The sequence below is a fragment of the Equus quagga genome, chromosome 2 (assembly GCF_021613505.1).
Source record: "Equus quagga isolate Etosha38 chromosome 2, UCLA_HA_Equagga_1.0, whole genome shotgun sequence".
Classification (NCBI taxonomy): Eukaryota; Metazoa; Chordata; class Mammalia; order Perissodactyla; family Equidae; genus Equus; species Equus quagga.
Window position 1 is genome coordinate 147,917,703 of NC_060268.1, and position 25,150 is coordinate 147,942,852.

Consider the following 25,150-nt stretch of genomic DNA (forward strand, 5'->3'; position numbering starts at 1 on the left):
GAATGCTTGCAATATTTACCCATTAATTATGGATGTTTGCTGTAGTTAACTTTGTATTCTTCAAACAGAATATAGGTTTTTTAAAAGTAAATTTCACAAAATATAAAGTTATTTTCAATAAGTTACTCATATGAGGAATTGTAAAGCCTATATCTTTGACAGCAATGCCATAAAACTAGAATTAATAATGGAAATTTAAACATACTGGCTTAGAAATTTTAAAAATAGATTTCTTAATTTCTGCAGTAAAAAATTAATACTGAACTTAAAGGTGTAGAAAATAGCAACTATGAGAATTCTGCATCATAACTTATGAGATAAGGCTAAAGCTATGTTCAAAATAAAAGTCATAGCCTTTAATGTTTTCTCCCTGAAATAGAAGAGGAAATATTAGTAAAGTAAACTTCCAGTGTTGGATTGCGCCAGGGCTCAGTTCCCAGAGCTCAGTTCTCAGGCTTCTTTTCTGTTTACCTCTCCTTAGGGATCTCATTAAGCTCAGTTTTACTCCCTTGCATGAGATAGAAACCTTCACATCTCCCCTGCGCTCAGGAGTCACATATTCAATTGTCTGCTCAACATCTGCACTTGGGTGTCTAATAAGCATCTTACATTTAATGTGACCAAAAGAACATTCTTGATTCCCACCTCTGCCCCTGAGAAAACCTCCTCTAGTGTTCTCCATTTCAGTAAATGGCACCACCATTCACCCAGTTAGTTAGGGTAAATTATTGAAGTCATCTTTGGCTCCTGTCTTTCTGTCAACAAATTCTGGCATTTTTATCTTTCTCTCAGCATATCTTTCAACAGCATATCCTATTAAGTCTGTATTCAAAATATATCACAAATCCAACCATTTCTCATCATTTCCGTTACTACCACTGTGGTGCAAGCCACTACTGTCTCTCACCAAGCCTGCTCCCTTACCGTGTATTGATAGATATTGTGAAACAATAGTAACTGAAATTGTTTCATACAGTAATAGGCCAGTCAATGGAATCATATGCATAGCCCAAAATTGGCCCCAGTATGTAAAAGAACTTAAGCCATGATAAAAGTAGTATCAAGAAACAATGTGGAATGACATGCTTTCATAAACAGTATTCTGCAATTGGCCACTTAGGGAAAAATGTGTATAGTCTTACCTCTTATATAATAAAATAAATTCCAGAAATAGCAGTAGACAACATTTATTGAGCATTTACTATCTTCCAGGCAATGTGCTACATGTGTGTGAAGGATGCAAATTAGAAGAGAGAGATGATCATCTGATCTCTAGAGAGGGAAGGGTTACTAATCATAAAAATATCAAGTACTAAATGAAAAGGTTGATGAAATTAGCTAATACAGTATTAAGTATCTTCTGTTTTCAGAAATAAAATTAAAAGGCAAACAGTAGATTCTGTGAAGGTAACAGGAGAAGCAGGATTGTTTTTTAATCTCTCTAAAGGCCCCAATAAAACATACAAACCAAATATATAGCAAAATTAAAAATCATAGACATCAGAATTAGTTGGTAAAATGTTCCTATAAGCCTCAAAAGATAAGCAGTACAAATCACCAAAACCGTAAGATCTCCATGGTGTTAGCTTCTGGGCAGGAGGACGCAGAAGGAAGCATCTGGGTGTTTGACGGACCTGAGAACAGGAGAGCTTCAAAATAAGGAACAGGTGTTCATTGGAAAGCTCAGGAGGCCAGTCCTAGAACAAAGGCTGAAACTGGGAGGGGTTTTGCCAAGAGCAGGTGAATGTCGAGGACCTATGCCAAGATCTGAAGGGAGGAGGTTACCTCTGTGAATTCTCAAAACTGAATGTCTAGGGCCAGGGCCCATACTGAGATTCGAATCAAATTTGAGCAATGCAGCGACAATAGAGATTAAGGCAATAGGATATCTGAATGAAAGTGGAGGAGGGAAACTAAGACGACCTTGAAGTCTTAGAAAACAAGCTATCATATTTGAGTTCAACATAAAAAGAACAAAAAAGGGAGCTACACCTCCTGTAAGTTTGGGAAAACTAATTCCAAATGAAATTGGCAACAGAAAAGGAGCAAGGACAAATTTTATAATTTTTAATTACAAAATTTTACTGTAATAAAAAAGAGTAAAAAACAGAATAACAGCCACTCAGACACATGCCCACAAAAATAGATAAAATTCTATTTCAATATGAGCTAAAATTCATTAAGAAAATGATACAACACTTGAAAGAACAACATATATCAGAATTGTAAAAACTCCAAAATGCAGTGCAATAAAAGAAAGAATTAGAAATATTTTTTTAAATTTTAGAAAGAAACTAGAAGAAACACGAAAGCAAACAAACATAACAGATAATGTCTTCACAGAACTAGAAGATGAAAAGGAGGAATGTTTAAAATTTTGAAAGAAATGAAGAAAGAAAAAGAATTTGAGAGAAATTAAAGTTGAGATGGCAGTCTAGTCAACATATGGATGGTTGGAGCAAGGAGGGCCTGGTAACACTATTCCTTGACTGGTAGTGGTTTCAGAGGCATTTGTCTTTTACTAATTCATTAAGCCATACATTTGTTTTGTGAGTTTTTTCTGTATTTGTTTTATTTTACAATTGTAAGATTGTAAAATGCAGCAAAAAGACAAACAATGAACTGGAAAATATTTGCAAAAAAGAAAAGAATAGGAAAAATACATAAAATGTTCAGGCAAATTGATAAGAAAACACTAAAACTCCGATAAAGAATTGCAGAGGATGTAAATTAATGATTTACATGTATTCAAAAAGCTAATAAACATTGAAAATATCAAGTATTACTGAAAACTCTATATTACCTATATATGTAATATGTATGTATATATGTAATATATGTTTATATATTTTGTAATATGTATTTACATATGTTTATACGTATATATGTAATATAGAGTTTGTTTCCCCTGGAAGACAGCTTTTAGGAAAGGAGGGAAAAGAAACTTTATATTACATCTGTAGATAACTTTTAATGTAAGATACAGCCTAATATGTGTTGTGGGTGAAGTTGGGGTGAGGTGGCAGTAAGACCGTCCAGTAAGTGCTCTTCACTATGGTAAGTTTTTCTGTTGTATGATTCCCAAGGTGAATGCAATACAAAATAATTCATTTGTTTTCTGTTCATGTTCAGTTAGCTTGGCATTTTATAACTTGGAAAATTTTTCTGATTGATCACTTTGAATGCTGTTTTATACTTCACAGTGAGAGACCTACCACCGACATGCCTTGATGTTAGACAAAAACAGCGTATCTCTATGGATGCATTATCATCTGAAATGAAGGCCCCAGTTCTTCCAGAACCTGTCCTTCCTGTCCAGCCCAAAACTATGAAAGACTTTCAGTAAGTTTCAGCTCACTGTTATATGTAGACATATAGTCATCTGCATGTTAGCACTTGACATAATTTAATATTTTTGTTTGAGAAATTGATTGAACTTGTGGATCATTATAAGGTATTAGCCAAGAGTGAAGACATGGAATACTAGATATCTCAAGCTGAAGATGAAAACAAATGTGTAAATAACAGATAAAGGGTAGATAATTTTTTGACAAAACAAACACTAAGAGAATATGAGTCAAAACAGGCAAAAAGGGGTGATAATATAGTAGAATGTTTCCTTTTTTGAAAATAAAATTCCATCTAATATGTAACACATAAACTATAAAAGCTGTGCCACTACTAAAAGAATCCAAATGGATACTTGAAGGACTAAGTGAGAATGAGAAATTAGAGACAGAATGTAAAGGAAATCTCTCTGGAAGTTTGACTATGAAGTGAAGGAATGAAAGAGTGATCATTGTAAGGAGCATGTGAAGAATGAATTTTTTTAATGGCAAGTAAATGGGAAAGTTGACGTTAGATTACTGTCTTAATGCAATTAAGAATTATAAATTCACAAACTATATTTTCATTAACTAACTGGAACATATTTCTGTATTCAGCTTCAGTATTTCAGATTGCATGTTTGTTGACATTTATTTGTAAAGAAGTAATGTTATTTTACCTGAATAATATTTCTATTTACTATGGTTAATAATTATTTTCGTTTTAGGGAAGATGTAGAAAAAGTTAAGTCATCAGGAGATTGGAAAGCAGTACATGATTTTTATCTCACAACATTTGATTCTTTCCCAGAACTAAATGCTGCATTTAAGGTAATAATACATAAAACACATTTTTCACTTTTAGTTTTAAATTTTCCAAAACGGATACAATAAATTTACCTCTTTTTCTACCCAGTATTGACTTAAGCAACTGTTTAAACGGACATACATATGTATTAATTTCCAAAATTTTACATATGACAAATATTAAGTGATATCTGAAAGAATATTTTTATTTGTACTAATATTAATTTTTTACTCCATTCTTTCAGTTTTAAAAAAATCGTTATTGGGGCTAGCCCTGTCAAGTAGTGGTTAAGTTCTCATGCTCTGCTTTGGCAGTTTGGCGTTCGTGGGTTTGAATCCTGAGTGTGAATCTACACACCACTCATCAAACCATGCTGTTGTGGTGACCCACATACAAAATAGAGGAAGATTGGCACAGATGTTAGCTCAGGGACAGTCTTCCTCAAGCAAAAAAGAGGAAGATTGGCAACAGATGTTAGCTCAGGGCCAGCCTTCCTCAGCAAAAAAAAAAAGAAAGGTATTAAAATAATCCTTTTATGTTTATTTTTTAGCAATATTGCCCCCAAAGTTCTTTTTCATCCTACTAAAAAATACTAGAAATTATGACGGAATAACTATGGTTCAGATATTACTAAGAGTAGTCCTTAAAATGTAATATACACTTATTCTTTAATTGAATTTGCAGAAAGATGCCTCTGCCTCATTTAATACTATTGAAGACTCTGGAATTAACGCTAAATTTGTGAATGCTGTATATGATACCTTACTTAATACTGTAAGTATTTATGAACACATGCAAACAGTATAATTCTTTGGCTCTTTTGTATTTTAAAAGCAGCCACATAAATATTATAAAAATCTCCTTATAACAAAATTATTTTAGAAACTCTAATATAATAGTAAATTTAGTTGGGATTTTCAGAAAGTTGGCTTCTTTTATTCTTTTATTTTTTTAATTAAATGAGAATTGAGCAGAAAATATTTTTATATCCAGTTCTTGTTTAGAAAGAATTGCTAAAATAAAATTCGTGCTTCATTTACTCAGCAAAAGGAAGTAAGTTATTTGATTGTATTGGAATTACACTGAATCTCTAGATCACTTGTTCTCAAACTTTAGCATGTATCAGAATCATAGGAAGGGCTTCTTAAAATACAGAGTTTTAGATTCAGTAGGTCTGTGGTAGAACCCAAGAATTTGTGTTTCTAACGACTTCCCTGGATATATTGATGCTCCTGATCCAGGGACCAGATTTTGAGAACCCCACTGCTGTAGGTCAATTTGTGAAGAATTGACACCCTTTCAATCCATGAGCATGGTATATCCCTCCAATTACTTAGATCTTCTTTAATTTCTCTTGGTAATATTTTGTAATTTTCTAAGTAAAGGTCTTACACATTTCTTGTTACATTTACTTCTAGGAACTTGATTTTTTTTTGATGCTATCATAATTTCATTTTCTAATTGTTACTAGTATATGGAAATACTTTCATGTATTTGTCTTTATCTAGTTACCTTGCTAAATTCTCTCATTAGTTCTAATAATATATCAGTAGATTTATTTGGATTCTCTATATACACAGTCATGTCATGTGTGAAGAATGAGTTTTATCTCTTTCCAATCCTTGTATCTTGTATGGATGTACATGTTTGCCTTATTGCTCTGGCTAGGACTTCTTATACAATTCTGAATAAAAGAAGTAATAGCAGGCATCTTTGTCTTATTCCTAATCTCAGTACTTCACTATTAAATATATAAAAGGGTACTTAATAACATTTGTCATCAGAGAAATGGAAAAAACATTACACATCCATTCAAAAGTAAATAAAAATTTTTTTTAAAACTTTACTGAGAATTGGCAATATTGTGGAACAGTTAGAACTTTCATATCCTGATGAGGTAAGTATAAACTGCTACAACCGCTTTGGAAAACTACTTGGTATTGTTTACTGGCACCAAGTATGTGCATACAGTGTGCCCAAAAGCTTCACTCCTAGGGACACTTCTCTGACTTTTTTTGACTTGGAATGATGTTAATGTTTTATAGACACTAAAAAAATTAAATCTACAACATGAGGCGAAAACCCTTTAAAATGGAATAAAAACAGAAAGAAAAAAACCTAACTATATTTCTAATGAATACCATAACCATACCAGAAAACAAAAAAGGAACTAAGTCAAGTAACTTTTATACATAGCACTTTATATATCTTCAGTCTAAAGATTAAAAGAAAGCTGTAAACACATCTTCAACTTTCCTTAGTTTTTTTTTCCCCCAGTGATACGGGTTTGCAATTCTGAAACTACTTTCTGTGTAGTGTTGTTGAATTAAAACAAATATATTGATGTTGGGAGTCAGGTTCTCACTTCTGGAGAAGAGAGATAAAAATATGAGTTGGAGGATGGCCAAAAACAACTGGTATTGAGGCATCATAATGAACTCAGGAATTTTAATAGATAGATAGAGGATGTGTGTGTGTGTGTATTTCCTAACCCTGTCACTGAAAGGGCCTAGAAATAATAACATCCCAGTAGCAATAAGCACTTTAGTATACATGGTTTCTAAATGCCATTCCCCACTAAAAGGAATCAGAGCTCCCTAGAGAAATGGCTGATTCCAGGGCTGAGGCAGGGAAAGTACAAGATGAAGATGAACCTGGAACATCTGGTTTTTCACCATTAAGAAATGTTGTCAGCTGTAGGTTTTTGTAGATGTTCATTATCAAGTTAAGGAAATTCCCCTCTATTCCTAGTTTGCTGCGAAGTTTTTTTTTTTAATCATGGATGGAGGTTGGGATTTGTCAAATGCTTCTTCATCTATTGATATGATCATATGATTTTTCTTTTAACCTATGGATGTGATGAATTAATTGATTTTCAGATGTTGAACCAGCCTTGCATCCCTGGAATAAATCTCACATGGTCACGGTGCATAATCCTTTTTATACCCTGTTGGATTTGATTTGCTGGTATTTTGTTGAGGATTTTTACATCTGTGTTCAGGAGAGATACTGATCTGTAATTTTCTTTTCTTGTGATATCTTTGGTGTTGGTATGAGGGTTGCTGGCCTCATAGAGTGAGTCAGGAAGTATTCCCTCTGCTTCTACTTTTTGGAAGAAATTGTAAAGAATTGGTGTCTTTTCTTTAAATTTGCAGTAGAATTCACCAGTAAAATCATCTGGGTCTGGTGCTTTCTGTTTTGGGAGGTTACTAATTATTGATTCAGTTTCTTTAATAGATACAGGCCTATTTAGATTATCTATTTCTCCTTGTGTGAGTTTTATGAGATTGTATCTTCCAGAGAATTGGTCCATTTCATCTAGGTTATCAAATTTGTGGGCAGAGTTGTTCATAATAGTCCTTTATTATCCTTTTAATGTTTGTGGGATCAGTAGTGACGATCCTTCTTTCATTTCTGGTATCAGTAATTGGTGTCTTCTTGCTTTCTTTCTTGGTTAGCCTGGCTAGAGGTTTATCAGTTTTATTGATCTTTTCCAAAAACCAGCATTTGGTTTCATTGTTTTTCTCTATTCCCTGTTTTCAATGATTTCTGCTCTAAGTTTCTCATGTATTTTATTCTGCTTACTTTGGAATTAATTTGCTGTTTTCTTTTAGTTTCCTAAGGTGAAAGTTTAAATTACTGATTTAGCTCTTTCTTTTTTTTCTAATATAATCATTCACTGTCATACATGTCCCTCTAAGCACTGCTTTAGCTGTATCTCACAAATTTTGATGTTTTATTTTCATTTCCTTACAAAGCTAAATGTGAACTTAGCATATGATCCAGCAGTCATCTACTCAAGTGATTTGAAAACCTGCACACGAATGTTTATGGCAGCCTTATTCATAATTGCCCAAAATTGGAAGCCATCAGGCATAATTGCCAGATGTCCTTAAATAGGTGAATGGATAAACAAACTGTAGTGCGTCCATACGGTGGAATATTATTCAGCAATAACAAGAAATGAGCTGTCAAGCCGTGAAAAGACACTGGGGCGGGGGGGACCTCAAATGCATATTGCTAAGTGAAAGAAGCGAGTCTGAAAAGTCTGCATACTGTATGATTCATACAATATCACATTCTGAAAAAGGAAAAGCTATAGAGATAAAAAAAAGATGAGGGCTCGGGCAGGGAGAAAGGGAGGAATGAGAAGCACATGAGGTTTTTAGGGCAGTGAAACTACTCTGTATGATGTTGTAATGGTGGATACATGTCATTATACATTTGTCTAAACTCATAGGATGTGCAACACAAAGACTGAAGCCTAATGTGAACTATGGACTCCAGGTGATGATAATGCTATCAATATTGGCTCAACTGTAACAGATGTACCACACCACTAATTCAAGATATTAATAATAAGGGAATAAGTGTTTGAGGATGTGGGGAGGGCATATATAGGAACTCTGTACCTTCTGCACAAGTTTTCTCTGAATCTAAGACTGCACTGAAAAAGTCTATTACTAATAAAGAAAATGGTGGGAACATAACACAGGAGACAGCTTGAAGGCCCAATGACCAAATCTTAGACAATTTGACCATTAAAATAAAAATGCTGATAGTGAAGGCCCAGCCCCATGGCCAAGTGGTTGAAGTTGTGCACATTCCGCTTCAGTGGCCTGGGTTCACAGATTCAGATCCAGGGCACAGACCTACTCCGATCACCAGCCACGCTGTGTAGGTGTTCCACATACAAAAACATAGAGGATTGGCAGAGATGTTAGCTCAGGGCGAATCTTCCTCAGCAAAATAAATAAATAAATAAATAAATAAATAAATAAGATGCTAATGAATTATAACTCACTGAATAAAATAAGAATCTGTGAGTCTATACTGATAAATAAATAAATGGATGATTGTTAGGTAGATAAATAGGTAAATGTAAGAGAAAGAAAAGGAGATTTTAACAGTAGAATGTGAACTAATAATTGTACAAGGGATGATAAAGCTAAAAAATTACTGTTTGTAGCTATCATAATAGTGATTAATTCAGTCATTATCTTAACCAGTTAACTAAATCACCAAACTGATGTCAAGTGCTTCTTGATGTGATGCACTGAGGACACATCATTTATGAATCTTCCTTCCAAAAATACATAACTGGAGCCTAATCAGGAGAAAACGACAGAAAAACCCACATTAAGGGATATTTTGCCAAACAAATTGCCTGGACTCTTCAAAAGTGTCAGTTTTATGAAAGATTAAAAAAAAGAAGACTGAGGAGCAGTTGTAAGATATTGAAGGAGACTAAAGAGACTTGACAACTAAATGCTATATATCCTCCTGAATCAGAGCCTGAACCAGGAAACAAGTGCTGTAAAGAACATTATTGGGACAATTGGCTACGTTTGTGTAAAATGTGAAGATTATGTAATAGTGTTATATCAGTGTTAAATTTCCTGATTTTGTTCATTGTACTGTGGTTATGTAAGTGAATCTACATGTTCTTAAGAACTACACACTGAAGTATTTAGGGATAAAGGGAAAAGATGTCTGGAACTTATTCTCAGTGGTTTAGAAAATAATTTATATAGTTAGAATGAATGATAACATAGATGAGAAAAATTGTTAGCAACTGGAAAATCTGAGTAAGGGGTACACAAGAGTTCTTTGTACTCTTCTGGCAACATTGCTATAAGTTTGAGTTTATTAAAAAAAGAAGTTTTGAAAAATCAGTTGAAACTGGAGAGAAGGACAGTAAGCAGGCTTAGTACTTATGTCACATTGAAACTTGGAGCCTAAACTTTGTCTCAGCAGCAAGTTGAGGTAGTTGAATAAGAGATCTGGGATAAACCAGAAACCCTGAAAGAGGTGCTAAAGTGGTCTCAAGCCTGAAGAGCTTCCTTTCCCCCACTGCCCTCACTGTCTTGCCCCACTGACCACCAGCTTCTAGAGGAAGGAAAATAAAAATCCTCATTTTTAGGACCACAGGATTCCTAAAGAATAATAAAGTAAATATCAATAAGCATTCAAAAAAATAACTATGAATGAGTCAGAAAAAATAAAATAGATTTAGATCCCCTAGGAATTCAGATATTGAGATTATCAACAATGAGACTATCTAAAATAATTAGATTTGACACCAGATAGAATGTTTAGAAGTAGAAAAATCAATAGATAGATTAAACAGCAAATTAGAGACAGCTGAAAAAAGACTGGAAGATAGAAGTGAAAAGAAATTTCTGAGTAGACCACAGAGGGAAAAAGAAGAAAGTATGAAAAAAATAAGATATAGAGGGTAGAATGAGAACATCTAAGATACATTTTATTTGGAGTGTCAGAAGTAGAGAATAGAAAGAATGGAAATATATTTAATAGCTGAGGATTTTGCAAAACTCATGTAAGACATGAATCCAGAAATAACACAGGAAGCACAATATATACTAAGCAAGGTAAAAGAAATCCAAACCTAGACTCATTGTAGTGAAACTGTAGAACATCAAAATAAAGAGAAGATCTTATCAAAAACAAAAGAGAAAAGACAGATCATCCACAAAGGAATTGCAATTTACTATCAGCAGACATCTTCACAGCAGCAATGGGATCCAGAAAACATGGAGTAATATTTTCAAAATGCTGAAAGAAAATAATGTAAACACTGATTGACATAGCCAGAGAAACTAACTTTCAAGAATGAGGGTGATGTGAAGATACCTACAGTAAATGAAGACCAACTTTACTACCAACAGGCATATTCTTAAAGAAACTTCTAAAAAATGTACTTCAGAGAAAAGGAAAATGATTTCAGAAGGAAGATCTGAGATGTAAGAAAGACTGATGGAGAAGAAATTGGTAAATATTTATATGTTAGTCTAAACAGACACTGCATGAAATTAATGTCTAATGTGTAATTGAAAAAAACCAAAAGAACAGAATAATAACATGTAAGTAGAGCAAGGTCATTGGAGTTAAATGTATTCTAAGATGCTCTGAAGAGAGATTAAGATGATAACTTTAGACTTGTTAACTATGGATCATAGAATTTTAAAAGTAACCTCTAAAATAATGCAAATTTGGCAAGTAACATTCCTAACTAAATAGGGGAGTGGAGAAAGAAAACACGCTAACAGGTGGAGAAATAAAACGTGATCAGTTTCTTTAAAGGCACAAAGAACAGAACCATTAAAAGTGTGTTAAAGGGAAAACAAAAAGTAAGATTGTAGAAACAAGTCCAGATATATCAATAATCACAAAAAGTGTAAATGGGTTAAACTCACTGGTTAAATGCCATAGACTGTCACTTTGGATTTTAAAAAATTTACCTCTGGGCTGGCCCCGTGGCCGATGGTTAAGTTCGTGCACTCCGCTGTGGTGGCCCAGGGTTCAGATCCTGGGCGCAGACATGGTGCCGCTCGTCAGGCCACGTTGAGGCAGCGTCCCATATGCCACAACTAGAAGGACCTGCAACTAAGATATACAACTATGTACCGGGGGGATTTGGGGAGATAAAGCAGAAAAAAAAAATTCACCTCCATGCTAGTTACAAAAGACACTTGAAACATGAACATGAAAAGATTGAGAGCAACAGTATGGAAGAAAATATACCAGGCACATATTAACCAAGAGAAAGTTCAAGTATCTGTTACTAATTTCAGACAACATATAGCCTTTAGGAAAATAAATACTACTGGTGATCAGCTGGAGAGAAATCATTAGCGTTGGGAAGGTTATACAGAAAATGTTGATTTTTATTTGCACCTTGGAAGGATAGATCTTAAGTACAGAGTCAGTCATTCATTCAGCATGTATATATTGAATGGTATATCCTTGTTATTGAGGATATAATGGTAAACAAAATGCACAGAATATAAATCCCCAAGGATTTTATGCTGTAATGCTAATAGGAGCAGGTGGATAGATAATAATCGGGAAAACAAACAGGAAAGGAGATAATTTCAGTACTGATAAGTGCTATGAGAATACAGGGTAATGTGGTAAGGAGTGGCGAGGGGTTGCTTTAGCTAAGACACTCGTGGAAGGCCTGTGTAAGTGACATTTGAGATCTTAATGATGAAAAGGACTGAAGCCATGTAAAGATCTGAGAGCAGCACACTAACAGAAGTTGCAGCTAATACAAAGGTCCTGACAAGGGAGCACATTGGCAAGATCAGAAGTAAAGCTGTTGTAACTAAAGCTTAATGAATTGGAAAGAAAGGAGAGGACTGGGGAAAAGAAAAAAAGGAGGGAATCAGGTTGGAGAGATAGTCAGGGATCAAACAAACTGTATATGCCCATGTGAGTTTGAATTTTAATTGTAATGGAAAGTCATTGAAGGATGTTAAGCAGGGAATGGGGGGATGGTGTGACATGATTTACAGTTAAGAAAGACCTCTCTGGATGCTTTGAGGAGGATGGTCTGTAGTGGGGCAAGAGAAAGCAGTTAGGAATAGCTTGGATGTGGGACTTGAGGAAAAAAGGAAACTGAGTGGATAATACTGCCATTTAATTAAATGGGTAAGACTGAGGCATCAGCAAAGGAGAGAACAAGTGTTTCAAGAAGGAATGAGTAATTAACCTTAGATGCTGCTAAGAGGTTTAGTAAGATTTGCACAGAGAGTCAACCATTGTATTTAATAAGATATTGGTAATTGATGACTTTAATAAGAGCCATTTCAGGGGAATTGTGGGAACAAAGCCTGTTTGGAATGGGTTGAGGAGAGGAAGTAGAGATGGTGAGTATGGACAACTCTTGAGTTTTGCTATGAAGGAAAGCAGAGCAATGAGGGTTACCTGAAACAGTACATGGGTCCAAATGAAGGGTTTTTAATATGGGCAATATATTAGTCAGTGTCCTGGCAGGAAACGACAACACACTCAAAGTGGTAACTTGGAGAGGACTCTTTACAAAGTTGTTACCAGAGTAAGGGACACCGTAAAGAGCAGTACAATATCTAGGGTAAAACTGGAGATGGGCTATAGGGGAGAGGGCTGTCTTACAGATGTGACCTTGTGTTGAGGAACACAGCCAGCCCATGGTGACCTTGCAGGGAGGGAGCTGAGGGAATAAGTATCCCAACTTACCTCTCTTCCCTCTCCTGTCAGTGTTCTATCTTGGCTGAATCCAACCAGAAGACAAAAGGCAAAGGAGTCTGGTTGATGTGGTCCTTAGTAGTCAGCCTCCCAGGGCATAGAGCAGGGTCAAGAAGGGTGGAAATGTAGAGGCAAATTCATGCAGATGATTTAGTATGTAGTGTTCTACTGATGGGAATGATCTAGTAGAAAGGGAGAGATGGATGAGGCAGGGGAGATAAGAGAACTCTGAATAACCAGGTCCTTGACAAAAGTGGGAAGGGTTGGGATATAGGGCCCAGGTGAAAGGGTTGGCCTTGGTCAAGTGCAAATGCAGGTAAACTGGTAGAATTGATGGTGTAACCATGAATCTCTTCTCATCTGGGTGCTGTTTTCTCTCTCAAGTCTGTGACAAGGTCATAGCTGAAAGTGATGAATGGGAAGGAGGTATTGGAGATTTGAGGAATGAGAAGTAGATTTGAAATAGTTGTCTTGAAGAGTAGGGAGGTAGTTGAACTGGGGAAATATTGAGGTACTGTCAATACTGTTGAGCATCCTTTTGAGATTTGTGTCATAAACTTAAAGTGTGTCCAGTCAGCACTTTCGTTTGATTTTTCTCCTGCAGCCTTCCACTGTTAAGGGTCAGACTCTAAATAAGTGGTTAATTGAGCAGGGGTGGTGTTTACCTTCTGGGAGTGAAGGGTCACTGTAAGACAATGGGGAGAAAGGAGCGATATATTAAATATATATAAAATAAGATGCTAGGCTGAATGAGTGCTGACAGACAAGTCTGAGAAGTGATGGTTGTGGTTTTAAAGTCAATCCATGATATATGCTTGTTATCTTGGCCTTTGTCTCTTTCGTATAATAACATGACACAACATGGCCTTTGTCTCTTTCTTACAACAACGTGACACAGAAACTTTAATGATTACTTGAAGCTTCTAGTTAATGAAGGTTTAGTCATTATTTATTGTAAGCTAAAGTACCATCTAGATGTATTTTATTTTATTTTCATGCATTCTTATTAGACTTGTTTGGGAGTAATAAGGTTTTTTTAGTATTTGAATTATTAAACAATAAAGGAATGTTAATTTTGTGCCTTTTCCAAATCCTATAATGAAAAAAACCGTTATCTTTTTTTTATTGAACATAATTTGGTTGCACTTAGTAATTGTGGATTTAACTGCTGATTGTAACTTGATATTGGTAGGACCAAGTATGTTCACAATACAAGCAATCTTTTTATATCGTTAAACATGCTACTCTTGGACTTGTATTCATGATTTTATCCTGTCAATCCAGGGAAAGTGAAATTGTTTTTCAGTTATAGAAGACTGATGTTGGTCATCAAGGGCGACCATATATGTTTGTGCAGGTTGTACACTGCACGTTCCAGAGAGCATTCTCATTGTAATCTTAGGATATTGGTGCTCCCTAGGGCTCTCAGGTGTGAAATTGATACTCCCATGAGTGGCAGTCCTTGGTCCTGAAGTCTGATTTTAACTATTGAAACAGATCTGTAAATATAATTAACATATAAAAGTCAACTAAGTAGCTAATCCTAATTATCTTATGATTTTCTTTTGCCTACAGCCTCAAGACATTCAGAAGACAGTATTAAAGGGAATCATTAACAGCCTGTTACGAGAATGGAAAGGGTATTTGTAACTAATATTTAGCTAATCAGTATAGATGGTTAATTTACACATCTTATACGTCTTTTATATGTATGTATGTATGTATTTTACTCTCAGAAAAGATTTTAGTTGTTATAATAAAAACATAGATCAGAAAGAAATTATAAATCACTTATAACAAAGCTTTTTAACTTGAGATTTGTGGCTTCTCAGGAGGGTGTATAGGTGAGCTTCAGAGAATCTGTGAATCCTGTAAAATTGTGTATACAATTTGTTGTGTACACATACATGTGCTTTATAAAAATGAGATAGGTAGTTACATCAGTAACCTAGAATGAAATAGTTTGGCTATTAAATTTAGCCTTCAGCTTCCTGGTAGCTGGGGCAAAATTTTTCTTGTTTCTAATATAAGGAAACATAAGTTTAGCTACTGAAGTATTTTTTTCTTGGAAATAAATATTGAATCATTATATAAGGAAGGACAGGCAATGTAATTGATAATGTTTTGAACTGTGAACATACAGGACACACAAAAATATACTTTTAAAAGTACATATTATTTAAATTGATGTTATTTAAGTAGCATTATACTTTAAATAATAGCTTCTATGAAAGCCAAGGAATACCATTAAATTCTAATTCAAATGTTTGTATTAAGCCCAGTTTGGAAATAATATCAGACTAGAATTCTTAAATATAATATTAAATGTACCCTGTATATTTTAATAATATTGTCCTGATTTTCAAAGAAACTTATGGTTACTATAGAAAATTTAGAAGAGAGAGTAGTATAAAAAAGGTAAAAAATTAACATTTTGCAGTTTTTTTCTAATCATCTTTTAAAGCAATTGAAATCATACTGTGTAGTTTCATGTGGTTTCTAGCTTAATGATATTTTTCCTGATTTATCATTCTAGTAATGAATTTTTCCTTGAATTTCATGTTTCTGGTTGAACACATAGTGCTTTGTTGAAAATGAAGAGAAAAACTTAGTGTGTAGAGAATTCCTAGGAGAAATGAGAAAATCAAGTTGTCTGAAACTATTGGGATCTCAGTCCCCTCTAATAAGCAAACTCTCAAAGCTTTCTAACCTCTGTTTCTCAAAAATGTGCCTGAGACAGATGAAAATGATAATTTGATGTGATTTACAGGTCAAAGAAGCATGTAGTCTTTACTCAGAAATTTTGTTTTACTTTGCATTTATTGTGTCAACAACAGATCTAAAGTTTATTGACTGTTTGTTATGGGCTAGCCACCCTTCTAGCAATTTTACATGTGTTTCTCATTGAATCTTCACTACCATCCTCTGAAATAGGTAATATGATTATTTTCATTTCACAGTGGAGGAAACTAATTTACAGAGAAGTTAAGTAAATTGTCCACATTAGCATAGTAAGTGCCTTAGTCAGAATCAGAATTCAGGCAGTCTGTACCCTTAACTTTATATGTACTGATATGCTAGTACACAGGACAGGAAATTGGAAGTTGTCGTGGTACAACTGTAAAATGGAAAAAAATAGGACTCTCCTAGCACCAGGAATTTTAATGTTTTTGAATTGCCTTGAGCATTTTAAAATATTTTCAAATTATAATTTCTGAGAGAAAACGGTAGTCCCATTGAGAAAATAGTCTGACAATTATGTAGAATATTATAGACAGAAATAGTTTAGACTTGATTTAAACCTAAATAATTTAAATCATTATTTAGTTGAGATAATTCTTCCACAAAGAAATATGATTGCTGATTAATATAAAAATTTTATGTACATGTGTATACAGACTTATTTCAATTTTAATACATATGCTATATATATTTATATTTCAGATTATATGGCTTTACCTTTTATAAAGGTTACCTAGTACATATTGGGCAATGATTTGTGTTTTCAGATTTATTTTGTAACTATAACAGAAAAATAAATAATTATTTGGTCATTTTATTTTCTAAAGGAAATTCAAGGAGATACTTGGAGGTGAACCATTTTTTCCTCAACATTTAACTTTGAAAAATTTCAAACTACAGAAAAGTTAAAGAAGACAATGAAAACTCATGCTCCCTTCACGTAGATTCACCAGTTGTTAGCTTTTTGCCACATTTGCTTTTGCTTTCTCTCCCTGAGTGTGTAGGTAATCTTTTTAAGTAAATAGAAGACATTGTGACATTTCATCCCTAATGACTTCAGCATATATTTCCTAATAATATTTTCTTGTGTAACCATAATACCATACCCCGCCAAACAAATTTAACATTCATCTAATAATATTCTGTAAAAGTGTAGTCCACCTTTAAATTTACCCAGTTGTCTCAAAATTGTTTTTCAATATCTGGGTTTTGTTTTTCAATCCAGGATCCAGTCAAGGATCTTGAATTGCATCTAGTTATCATATAGGTGAACCATTTTTAATTCAAGAAGTTACTTCTTGGGACCAGCCTGGTGGTGCAGCAGTTAAGTTCGTACGCCCACTTCAGTGGCCTGGAGTTCGCCGGTTTGGATCCTGGGTGCGGACATATGCACCACTTGTCAGGCGATGCTGTGGCAGGCATCCCACATATAAAGTAGAGGAAGATGGGCACAGGTGTTAGCTCAAGGCCAGTCTTCCTCAGCAAAAAAGCGGAGGATTGACCGCAGATGTTAGCTCAGGGCTAATCTTCTTCAAAAAAATAAAGTTACCTCTTGACATTTGTGAAGGTGTATTCACTAAATCTTGAGAGGGCAAGAAAGAAACACTAATCAGCTTTGGGAATGAAAAACTCTTGGTCATATTTGATAATGTGAAAATCCAGATTAATGTGGAAAAAATTAAAAAGTTAATTTTCCGAGGTTCAAAATATTCTTTTAATTAGGAACATACTGGATGTATTTAAAGTGTGATTTGATTTGCAGACATTTCCTACATCTGTCACTTCAGGACTAGACCTATAAACACAAACATATTTTCTTTCTTTAATGCATAAATATTTTTAAGTGAGATATCAGCTATCCTTTATTAAAACAAAAAGCTAAGTATTCTAAAATGATTGTTTAATTGTCAGACTCTTAACTGTTTCCAGAGTTAGTCATGATACTTAGCTTATAAAATGTTACAGCCTGGTTAACTCAGAACCAGCCTAGAATAGGCACAGAGGAACCTGTATTCCCAACATGTAATGGATATGTTATTGTTTCACTAGTAATACATACTAAGTCTAGTTTTTGGTTTTTATCAACTCATTCTTACAAAAGCATTTATTGAGCATTTTTTATTAGATACTGTAAGATTAAACATTCATCTCTAATCAATCATGCTTGTTTCTTTTTCAGTCCACGAACAAAAGATGATCTTAGAGCATATTTTATACTTTTACAGGTAAGAAAGCAAGAATTTAGTTGAAGTTTGAAGTTGTCTAATTCATATCTTAATCTATGCATGTATAAGTGAAGTGATATCAAATACTAAATACTGTTTTGAGCAACCTTATTAATACTTTTTAGATTATAGTTACTTTTAACCAGAAAATTAAAGCTACAACAAATAAACAATGAGAAGCTAAATTATCTCTGGGATCAAAATTTTAGTTTAGTTCTTGCCTTCCTGCTGCGAACAAACACAATGGAAGCACTTCCTCCTCCTCCAGTCACCCTCCTTTGTTGTAACTAGTTTTAATGGGCTCCAGAATTTTCTTTTATTTCCCAACTAGTTGGTTTCTAACTTCTCTATATATTTTCAATAAATGCTTAAGTTAGATTCTAATGGAAATATCAGAGTGGTTGCTTATATTTGCTAAAGCAAAGATGATGAACTTTTTCCTCTTGAGAGACACAGATTCATAGATTCAAAAATAAGTAAAGGACTAGACAAATGAAGAGCTGTTTTTAGTTTTTATTATTTTTTTGAGAAAGAAGTATGTTATTCCCATAGCTAGCATACTACATTTTTTTTATTCTTTGTAATTTACAAAAGGTGTTTGTGTAGATTAGCATTTCATTTAAAGGTAAGAACAAATTATATTAAATAAGATAGTGTTTAGTTCAATATTATGTCCAATAGAAGGAAATATTCAGGATAGGGGATCAAAGAAGGGGGAGAGAGGAAAAAAGAAAATGGAGAAAAAAGGGGAAAAATAAACAAAGAGGTATTTGAGGAGATGTAAGGAAGGAAAATAAAGAGGTTGGAAGAGAAAGGCAAAACTAGAAAAAAAAAGGAAGTATACATGGAGAGAGTAAAGACTGGAAAATGACAACATGAAGCTCAAATTTTTAAGTGAGTATATTAGTCAGCGGTAAGCTCTGCTTATGATCTCTTGTTCTTCTCATGACCCTCACTAAATGAATTATCAGCTGGGGTCATGCCCCAGGTTTGAAATGTCCTGCCAATAAGCCAATTTTGAAAAATACATGATATGTTCTTATTTTTCACAATTTCAGTTTATTTTTCAATAATATTCATTTTTCCATGAAGTTCTGAAATGTACATTGTAATGGAGTTTTAGATTTTGGAAATATAACTAGAGGTTTTATTTAGTTTACAAGCACTCCTTCAATGTCCCGTTAACATTTAATAGTTGTCAGAAGCTGTTCTGTGATTTTTCTTGTTCTTTGTGAGATATGCGGATAACTCATTTCAGAACAGCAAAAGTTTCACAGCCAGCTTTTATTCATTTTTCTACCTTGCTTTCTTTTTTTTAAATCCAGGAAGAGCTAGGTTTTTTGTTTAATTGGATTTTAGTGATTGCCACCAATTATACCAGGCACTGAGCTAGTTGCTTTACATATATTTTCTTTTTTAATACTCAAAACAATGTCTAAGATAGATACTATCTTTCCCATTTTACAGATGAGGAAATGAAGAATCAAAGTTTAAGGAACACGCCTTAGGGGTGTATAGGCAGTAAGTGGTAAAATCAGCCCTAAGACCCAGATCTGTCTCAGTTCCAAAGCCCATGCTCTTTTCACTGTTTTTGTTGTCATTGGTGCCTCTGAGTTGATTCTGACTCCTAGTGACCCTGTGACAGCAGAGTGGAACCCTGCCCTGTCTTATTGGCCCATCTTCTGAGCTATATAGGACAATGCTCCACTGCTCTTTATAGGGTTTCTTGGCCAGTTTTTTCAGAAGTGGGTGGCCAGGTCCTTCTTCCTGGTCTGTCTTAGTCTAGAAGCTTGGCTAAAACCTGTCCACCATGGATGACCCAGCTGGTATTTGAAATAGTGGTGGTATAGCTTTCAGCATCACGGCAACAAACAGCAGCCACAGTATGACAACTGACAGACGGGGGTGTGGTTCGCTGACTGGGAAACAAACCCAGGCTGCAGGCTGTGGTGGTGAAAGAACCAAATCTCAACTGCTAGACCCCCAGGGCTGGCTGTTTCCACTGTACCATGCAGAAATCCAAGTCTCTGTTAATTAAATAATTAAACAAATAGATTATTGTTTTAAAGGATTTCACCTAGTATTTCATAATCTCAAATTTAGTTTTCTGAATTTGCTACTTAGCTTATTAAGCTTAGTGTCTTTCCTTTTACATATTAACAAAATTTTAGTACAATTATCTTTAATATCTTTTTCAGAATCCTCAATTTAATAACACATCTACATATGTCATCTATGCTCACTTGCTACGACAGATCGCTACCTTAGTGGAAGCTGACCATCATTTCCTGGTTCACTGGTTTAAAAAGTAAATCATTCTATGATATTAAGAACTTTTATAATCTTACAGTTTTTAAGTTTGATATTAGTAATTTTATGATAAAATATTTTCAATGTTTTCAGGTCTTTAGAAATGATACCAATTAATTCACAGTGCTTCAAAAGCCATTTATAAGCATATACTTTAGTACTACATAGAAGATAATTTAAAAAGTTGTTTTTAATGTAAGTAACCATTTTGCTTGTGCAAGATGTTAAGATTTCTATTCACTGCTTTTGTGTTTTATGAAGCACTGATTTTTCATATATTTCAAAGATGGTGACTGGATTTGCTCAGACATTACTATTTTAATTTGTGTCTTTTTATTTCCTATCTCTATGTTAATAAATCTATTATGTAAAAGGTGTCTTTTCCTTACCTAAAAATGTCGTTGTAATATATAGGTTAGCCATCAATATCCATTTATAATAATACAGTACTTTTTTTCACAGAACTATACTCACATTAATAATTACTTTTGTCCATGATTGATAGAAGTTAGAGGCAAAATATTTCCAAAATTAATTTTAAATACAATCTGTTCTCATTATTCACAATAATTATGTTCTATAAAGTTACTGTGAACACTGAATTAGTGAATGCTGAACCATTGCTCCTATGGGAAATACATGGTTAGGTTCCTGCAAGCCTTTGGTCACAACATTTCATCAACCAATCAATACACAACCTTTCTTTGTCTGTATTTCTATTTAAAGACATCTTATTTAGTTGTTTCATTTACATTGAACTCAAAGTCTACAGCACTGTAACTCATGTCTGAACAGATTTTATCTAACACAAATGTATTCTCCATAAGGCACATTACATCCTTCTTGTACTTAGAACACTAGACAGAACCTTAGAGCTACATTTAAGGGCCATTTTAAAAGTGAAGTCACTAACGAACAGCACAAAAATGTGACAAACGTGACACTGAGTAGGCTGCGTAAAGGACACTTGTTTACAGTATGAGACCTGAAACGAGAAGGCAGAGCATCACCTTATTCAACCTTAGCTGGGGATGTGCATATTGGGCAACTCAAATTTTTTGCCACTCTTTGCACATCTGAGAATGACCATGAAAGTGCCACAGTATTAATTTGAGGATTACAATTAAATTTTAGCAAGTAGATGAATTTGCAAATGTGGAGTCCGTGAATAATGAGGATTGACTGAGTATTGAAAGCCTTAAAAGTGAAATATTCAATACTAATTTTATAGTCATTTTGGTGTTCATTTCTTATGTAATGAAGAAGCAATATTCAAAGTTAGATTTTTCATCTTTCTGAATTTTTGGCAATTTAAGAAATAGAGTTCGAGGGAATATTCTAAAGTTCTGTGCACATAGGATTCAGTTTGATATGTAGCAAATATTTTTCCAAAATAGAAAATGTGAATTTTGATTGGAATTATTTCCAAATCTTTACCAGATTATCCCAGAAGAGGTTCAAACAATTGGTAGAGAGATTGCTGCAATTTATTTCTTTACGCCTGTTTCCTGCAAAGCCTGAAGAATTTCCACCTATAGCAAAGTGTTCCTGGTGGATCCCATCAGCATCTAAAGTGTTGGCTTTACTTAGTAGGTTTTATTATTCTCTCATCTTTACTTTTCTCTTGTTAAATATTAGGGACATTTCCATAAGGATCTCAGAGTACTGTAGAGGCATTCTCACATTTTAAACATTCATTTGAGGTGAAGAGTTGTAATTTATTTTCTGTTTGATAGTGGATTTCACAATTAATTTATGAGCATGAAAAAGCTTTATGCATTTTCTTGGGCAGTATTCTGTTACAGCTATCAACTGCACATGACCTGCGAAGTAGTGATTCCTAAGAAAACAGGAACTTCCATGAATTCCTGAGGACCCCTAGGAGAGGACACACTGACAGGGAAGAAGTAGGAGTAGATGGCCATCCTCCTCCTCCCTTTATTATGCCCTTATAACCCCCACCACAGGGTTTTTTTAAAAAGCAAGGAATTGTTGGCTGCATTTTGACCACAATTTTAAAACTCTCTTTTTCATTTGGAGCTGAAATTGCTTAAAATAGTAATTTCTAGATAAAGTCTTTCTAGTGGACATTAAAGTGTTCTTATTATTAGAATGAATCATGTGTATGTTGGAAAGGATCATTATGTAAGAATTTACCTTCACAGATACTGCAAACGATTTGGTTCACCCTCCCCTTATTCCTTATATTGATTTCTATAATTCTACATTGGATCACATTGATCTCATGGAAGAATACCACACCTGGCAGAGCTTTGGAAACTCTCACAGGTATGACCGGAAGCTCATTTGATTACTCACCTAAATAAAATACTGTTCAAAATAATGACTGGATTTTAAGTTTGATAAGTAAATTTAAATATACACATACCTTTACATATAAACTTACATATATAGTTTACATATCCAGCCTTGAAATATCATTATATTTCCTAAAGCATTTTCTTTTTTTGTTAACATTTTGAATTTATATACATGTTTATTTGGTTTTGATTTGATTGATAGCATCTTTTTAAGAAAGGAAAGGTTCTATCTAAGTATGCAGTTTCTTATATTTTCTCACTCTATCTGCTGTCTTCCAGCACAGGGGTCAACAAACTTTTTCTTTCTGTAAAGTACGAGATGGTAAATATTTTTGGCTCTTTGAGCTTTACAACCTCTGGTCCACCAGTGTAGCACAAAAACAGCCTTAGACAATATGTAAATGAGTGGATGTGTCTGTGTCCCAAAAAACTTTATTTACAAACACAGGTGGTAGGCCATATTTGTCCCCAGGGCCATAGTTTTCCAGTGCCTAATCTAACACAGTGATCACACACATGTGCACATACACACATAAATTCACTCATTTTTTCCCTTATGCTGTAGGAAAAGTGGTTGTCCTTTACTATAGTATAAAAAGAATGGATGTTACAGAGAAATGGCTTCACCACAAATTATTTATTACAATAGTGTAATAGATTTTCAAAACACCTGACCAAATTCTTTAATACACTGTACCTTATATCCATACTTATAGTTTGGATTAAACCAGCCAGACTATCCCAAACATAGTTTATTCCCAGGCCGTGAGATATCCTGGAGAGTGCATTTATTCTAAAGGAGACTAAGAGACATGATGTGGATATAAGTAACCTCAAAACCCCAGATTAGTTCATAAATTGGTTCAGTCTTCCAGGAACCTCTTCTACTGGAATTGGCCTAAAACACAGACTGACCTTCTGGACATATCTCAGTCCATATCTGAACACTCAGAACCAAATAAAAATTTCATTTCTGGGGATCTTGGTCAGTCTGATGCATATTTTCTTGACAAAGTTTATTTTGCAAAGACATTTTTTTCTCCTACTTTAATATGATTGTAATGTTACAGACAAAACAACTCCAAGAGTTATTGTGCATATTTCAGTGACATCTTTTAATGCAGAGCTCCTCTAACCACTATGTATTGGTGTACCAAGAATGAGTTACCGAGGAGTTTTGATCCTATGATCCCTTCAGCCCTTGGGAAGCCAGCCTGGACTTAGAGGGGGACCTGGAACCCTAGGGCAAGTCACCTCTGGCCATCAGCAGCCTCATCTGTATTCTCAATGTGTCATACACGTAGTGTCATTTTTCTCTGTGCCATGACTAGTGAAAAGTTGAGATGCACTGTTTTAAAGTATGTAATAAGACCAATTTGTATCTAAGTTCATTGCCCTTCCTCTCATTTCTAAATTTTTAGTTAGCGTTTAGTGATTCAAAATTATTACACATTAGTACTGAACAACTTTTACTGTTTATGAACAATTTTGTTCCAGGAGAAAGCCATTTAATTTTCAGTTCACACCAGGGCTTTCTCCTTTTTTCTCATGATGCCATCATTGCACCCAGTGGTCACAGATGTGCTGCTTGTCTATACTGAGATGGATGCCAACTCTAACTGATAGATTCATTGCAGCCACTTCTCATGGGCATCTAACTCCTGAAGCATCATTGCTGCCATACTAGTTCTCTCTAAATGCATTTCTCTCTGTGTAGTTTTTGGCTTTTTTATGTAACATAAAATGAGCTCTGACCCAGGAAAGAAGTTATTTTTCATAACCTTTGATCATAATGTTGTGACTTTACAAATACATGCCATTGCATATTACTGCACCATTAAATACAGTACTAACAACAATATACTTTTTCCCTTTTATTTTATCGCTCTTAAATTTATTACTTTGCTCTTTACCACTGTAGTTTTTGCTAGATTTACTCATTTCTGAAGCTCACACATCAGAAGTATTCTTATAGTAATGGATTCTTACATTAAATTCTGCATGTGAATTTTCTGTCCTAATCCTCTTTCATCAACACTTCTGCCTCCTGGTTTTTGTGTTGGCCATATTTTCCACAGGTAATGATATACGGTGACTATTCATAAACTGAAATTATTTGTATAAACAATATAAGTGATTAGCATATATTTCAGAACATTAACTGTAGCTTCCTCTAGAGAAGAAAGGCACTGCACATCTAGTAATGATACATACTTCACAGGGCTATGGGGATTGCAAGAAATGATGCACATAAAATTATTTTGTAAATGGTAAAACACAATACAAAAGTAATGTTTTATATTGTTAGAAGAGGTACCTTAGATTCCCTTAGTATAATTTTGCTAAAAATACACCATTTTGCTTTTTCTGTTTTCACTTGTTGAGCAG

At 34.2% G+C, this 25,150-nt stretch overlaps 1 protein-coding gene across 2 annotated transcripts in view; it reads left to right on the top strand.

Moving 5' to 3' along the window:
- HECTD2 (HECT domain E3 ubiquitin protein ligase 2) overlaps positions 1-25,150 on the top strand; it is a 79,204-nt gene that overhangs the window by 33,819 nt on the left and 20,235 nt on the right. For both annotated transcript variants that reach the window (XM_046654182.1, XM_046654183.1), the window contains exons 3-10: positions 3,204-3,342; positions 4,055-4,157; positions 4,819-4,908; positions 14,740-14,804; positions 18,086-18,131; positions 20,330-20,439; positions 21,882-22,030; positions 22,607-22,730. In XM_046654182.1, the coding sequence (XP_046510138.1) occupies positions 3,204-3,342; positions 4,055-4,157; positions 4,819-4,908; positions 14,740-14,804; positions 18,086-18,131; positions 20,330-20,439; positions 21,882-22,030; positions 22,607-22,730 (826 nt within the window). The remainder of the gene's footprint in view (positions 1-3,203; positions 3,343-4,054; positions 4,158-4,818; positions 4,909-14,739; positions 14,805-18,085; positions 18,132-20,329; positions 20,440-21,881; positions 22,031-22,606; positions 22,731-25,150) is intronic.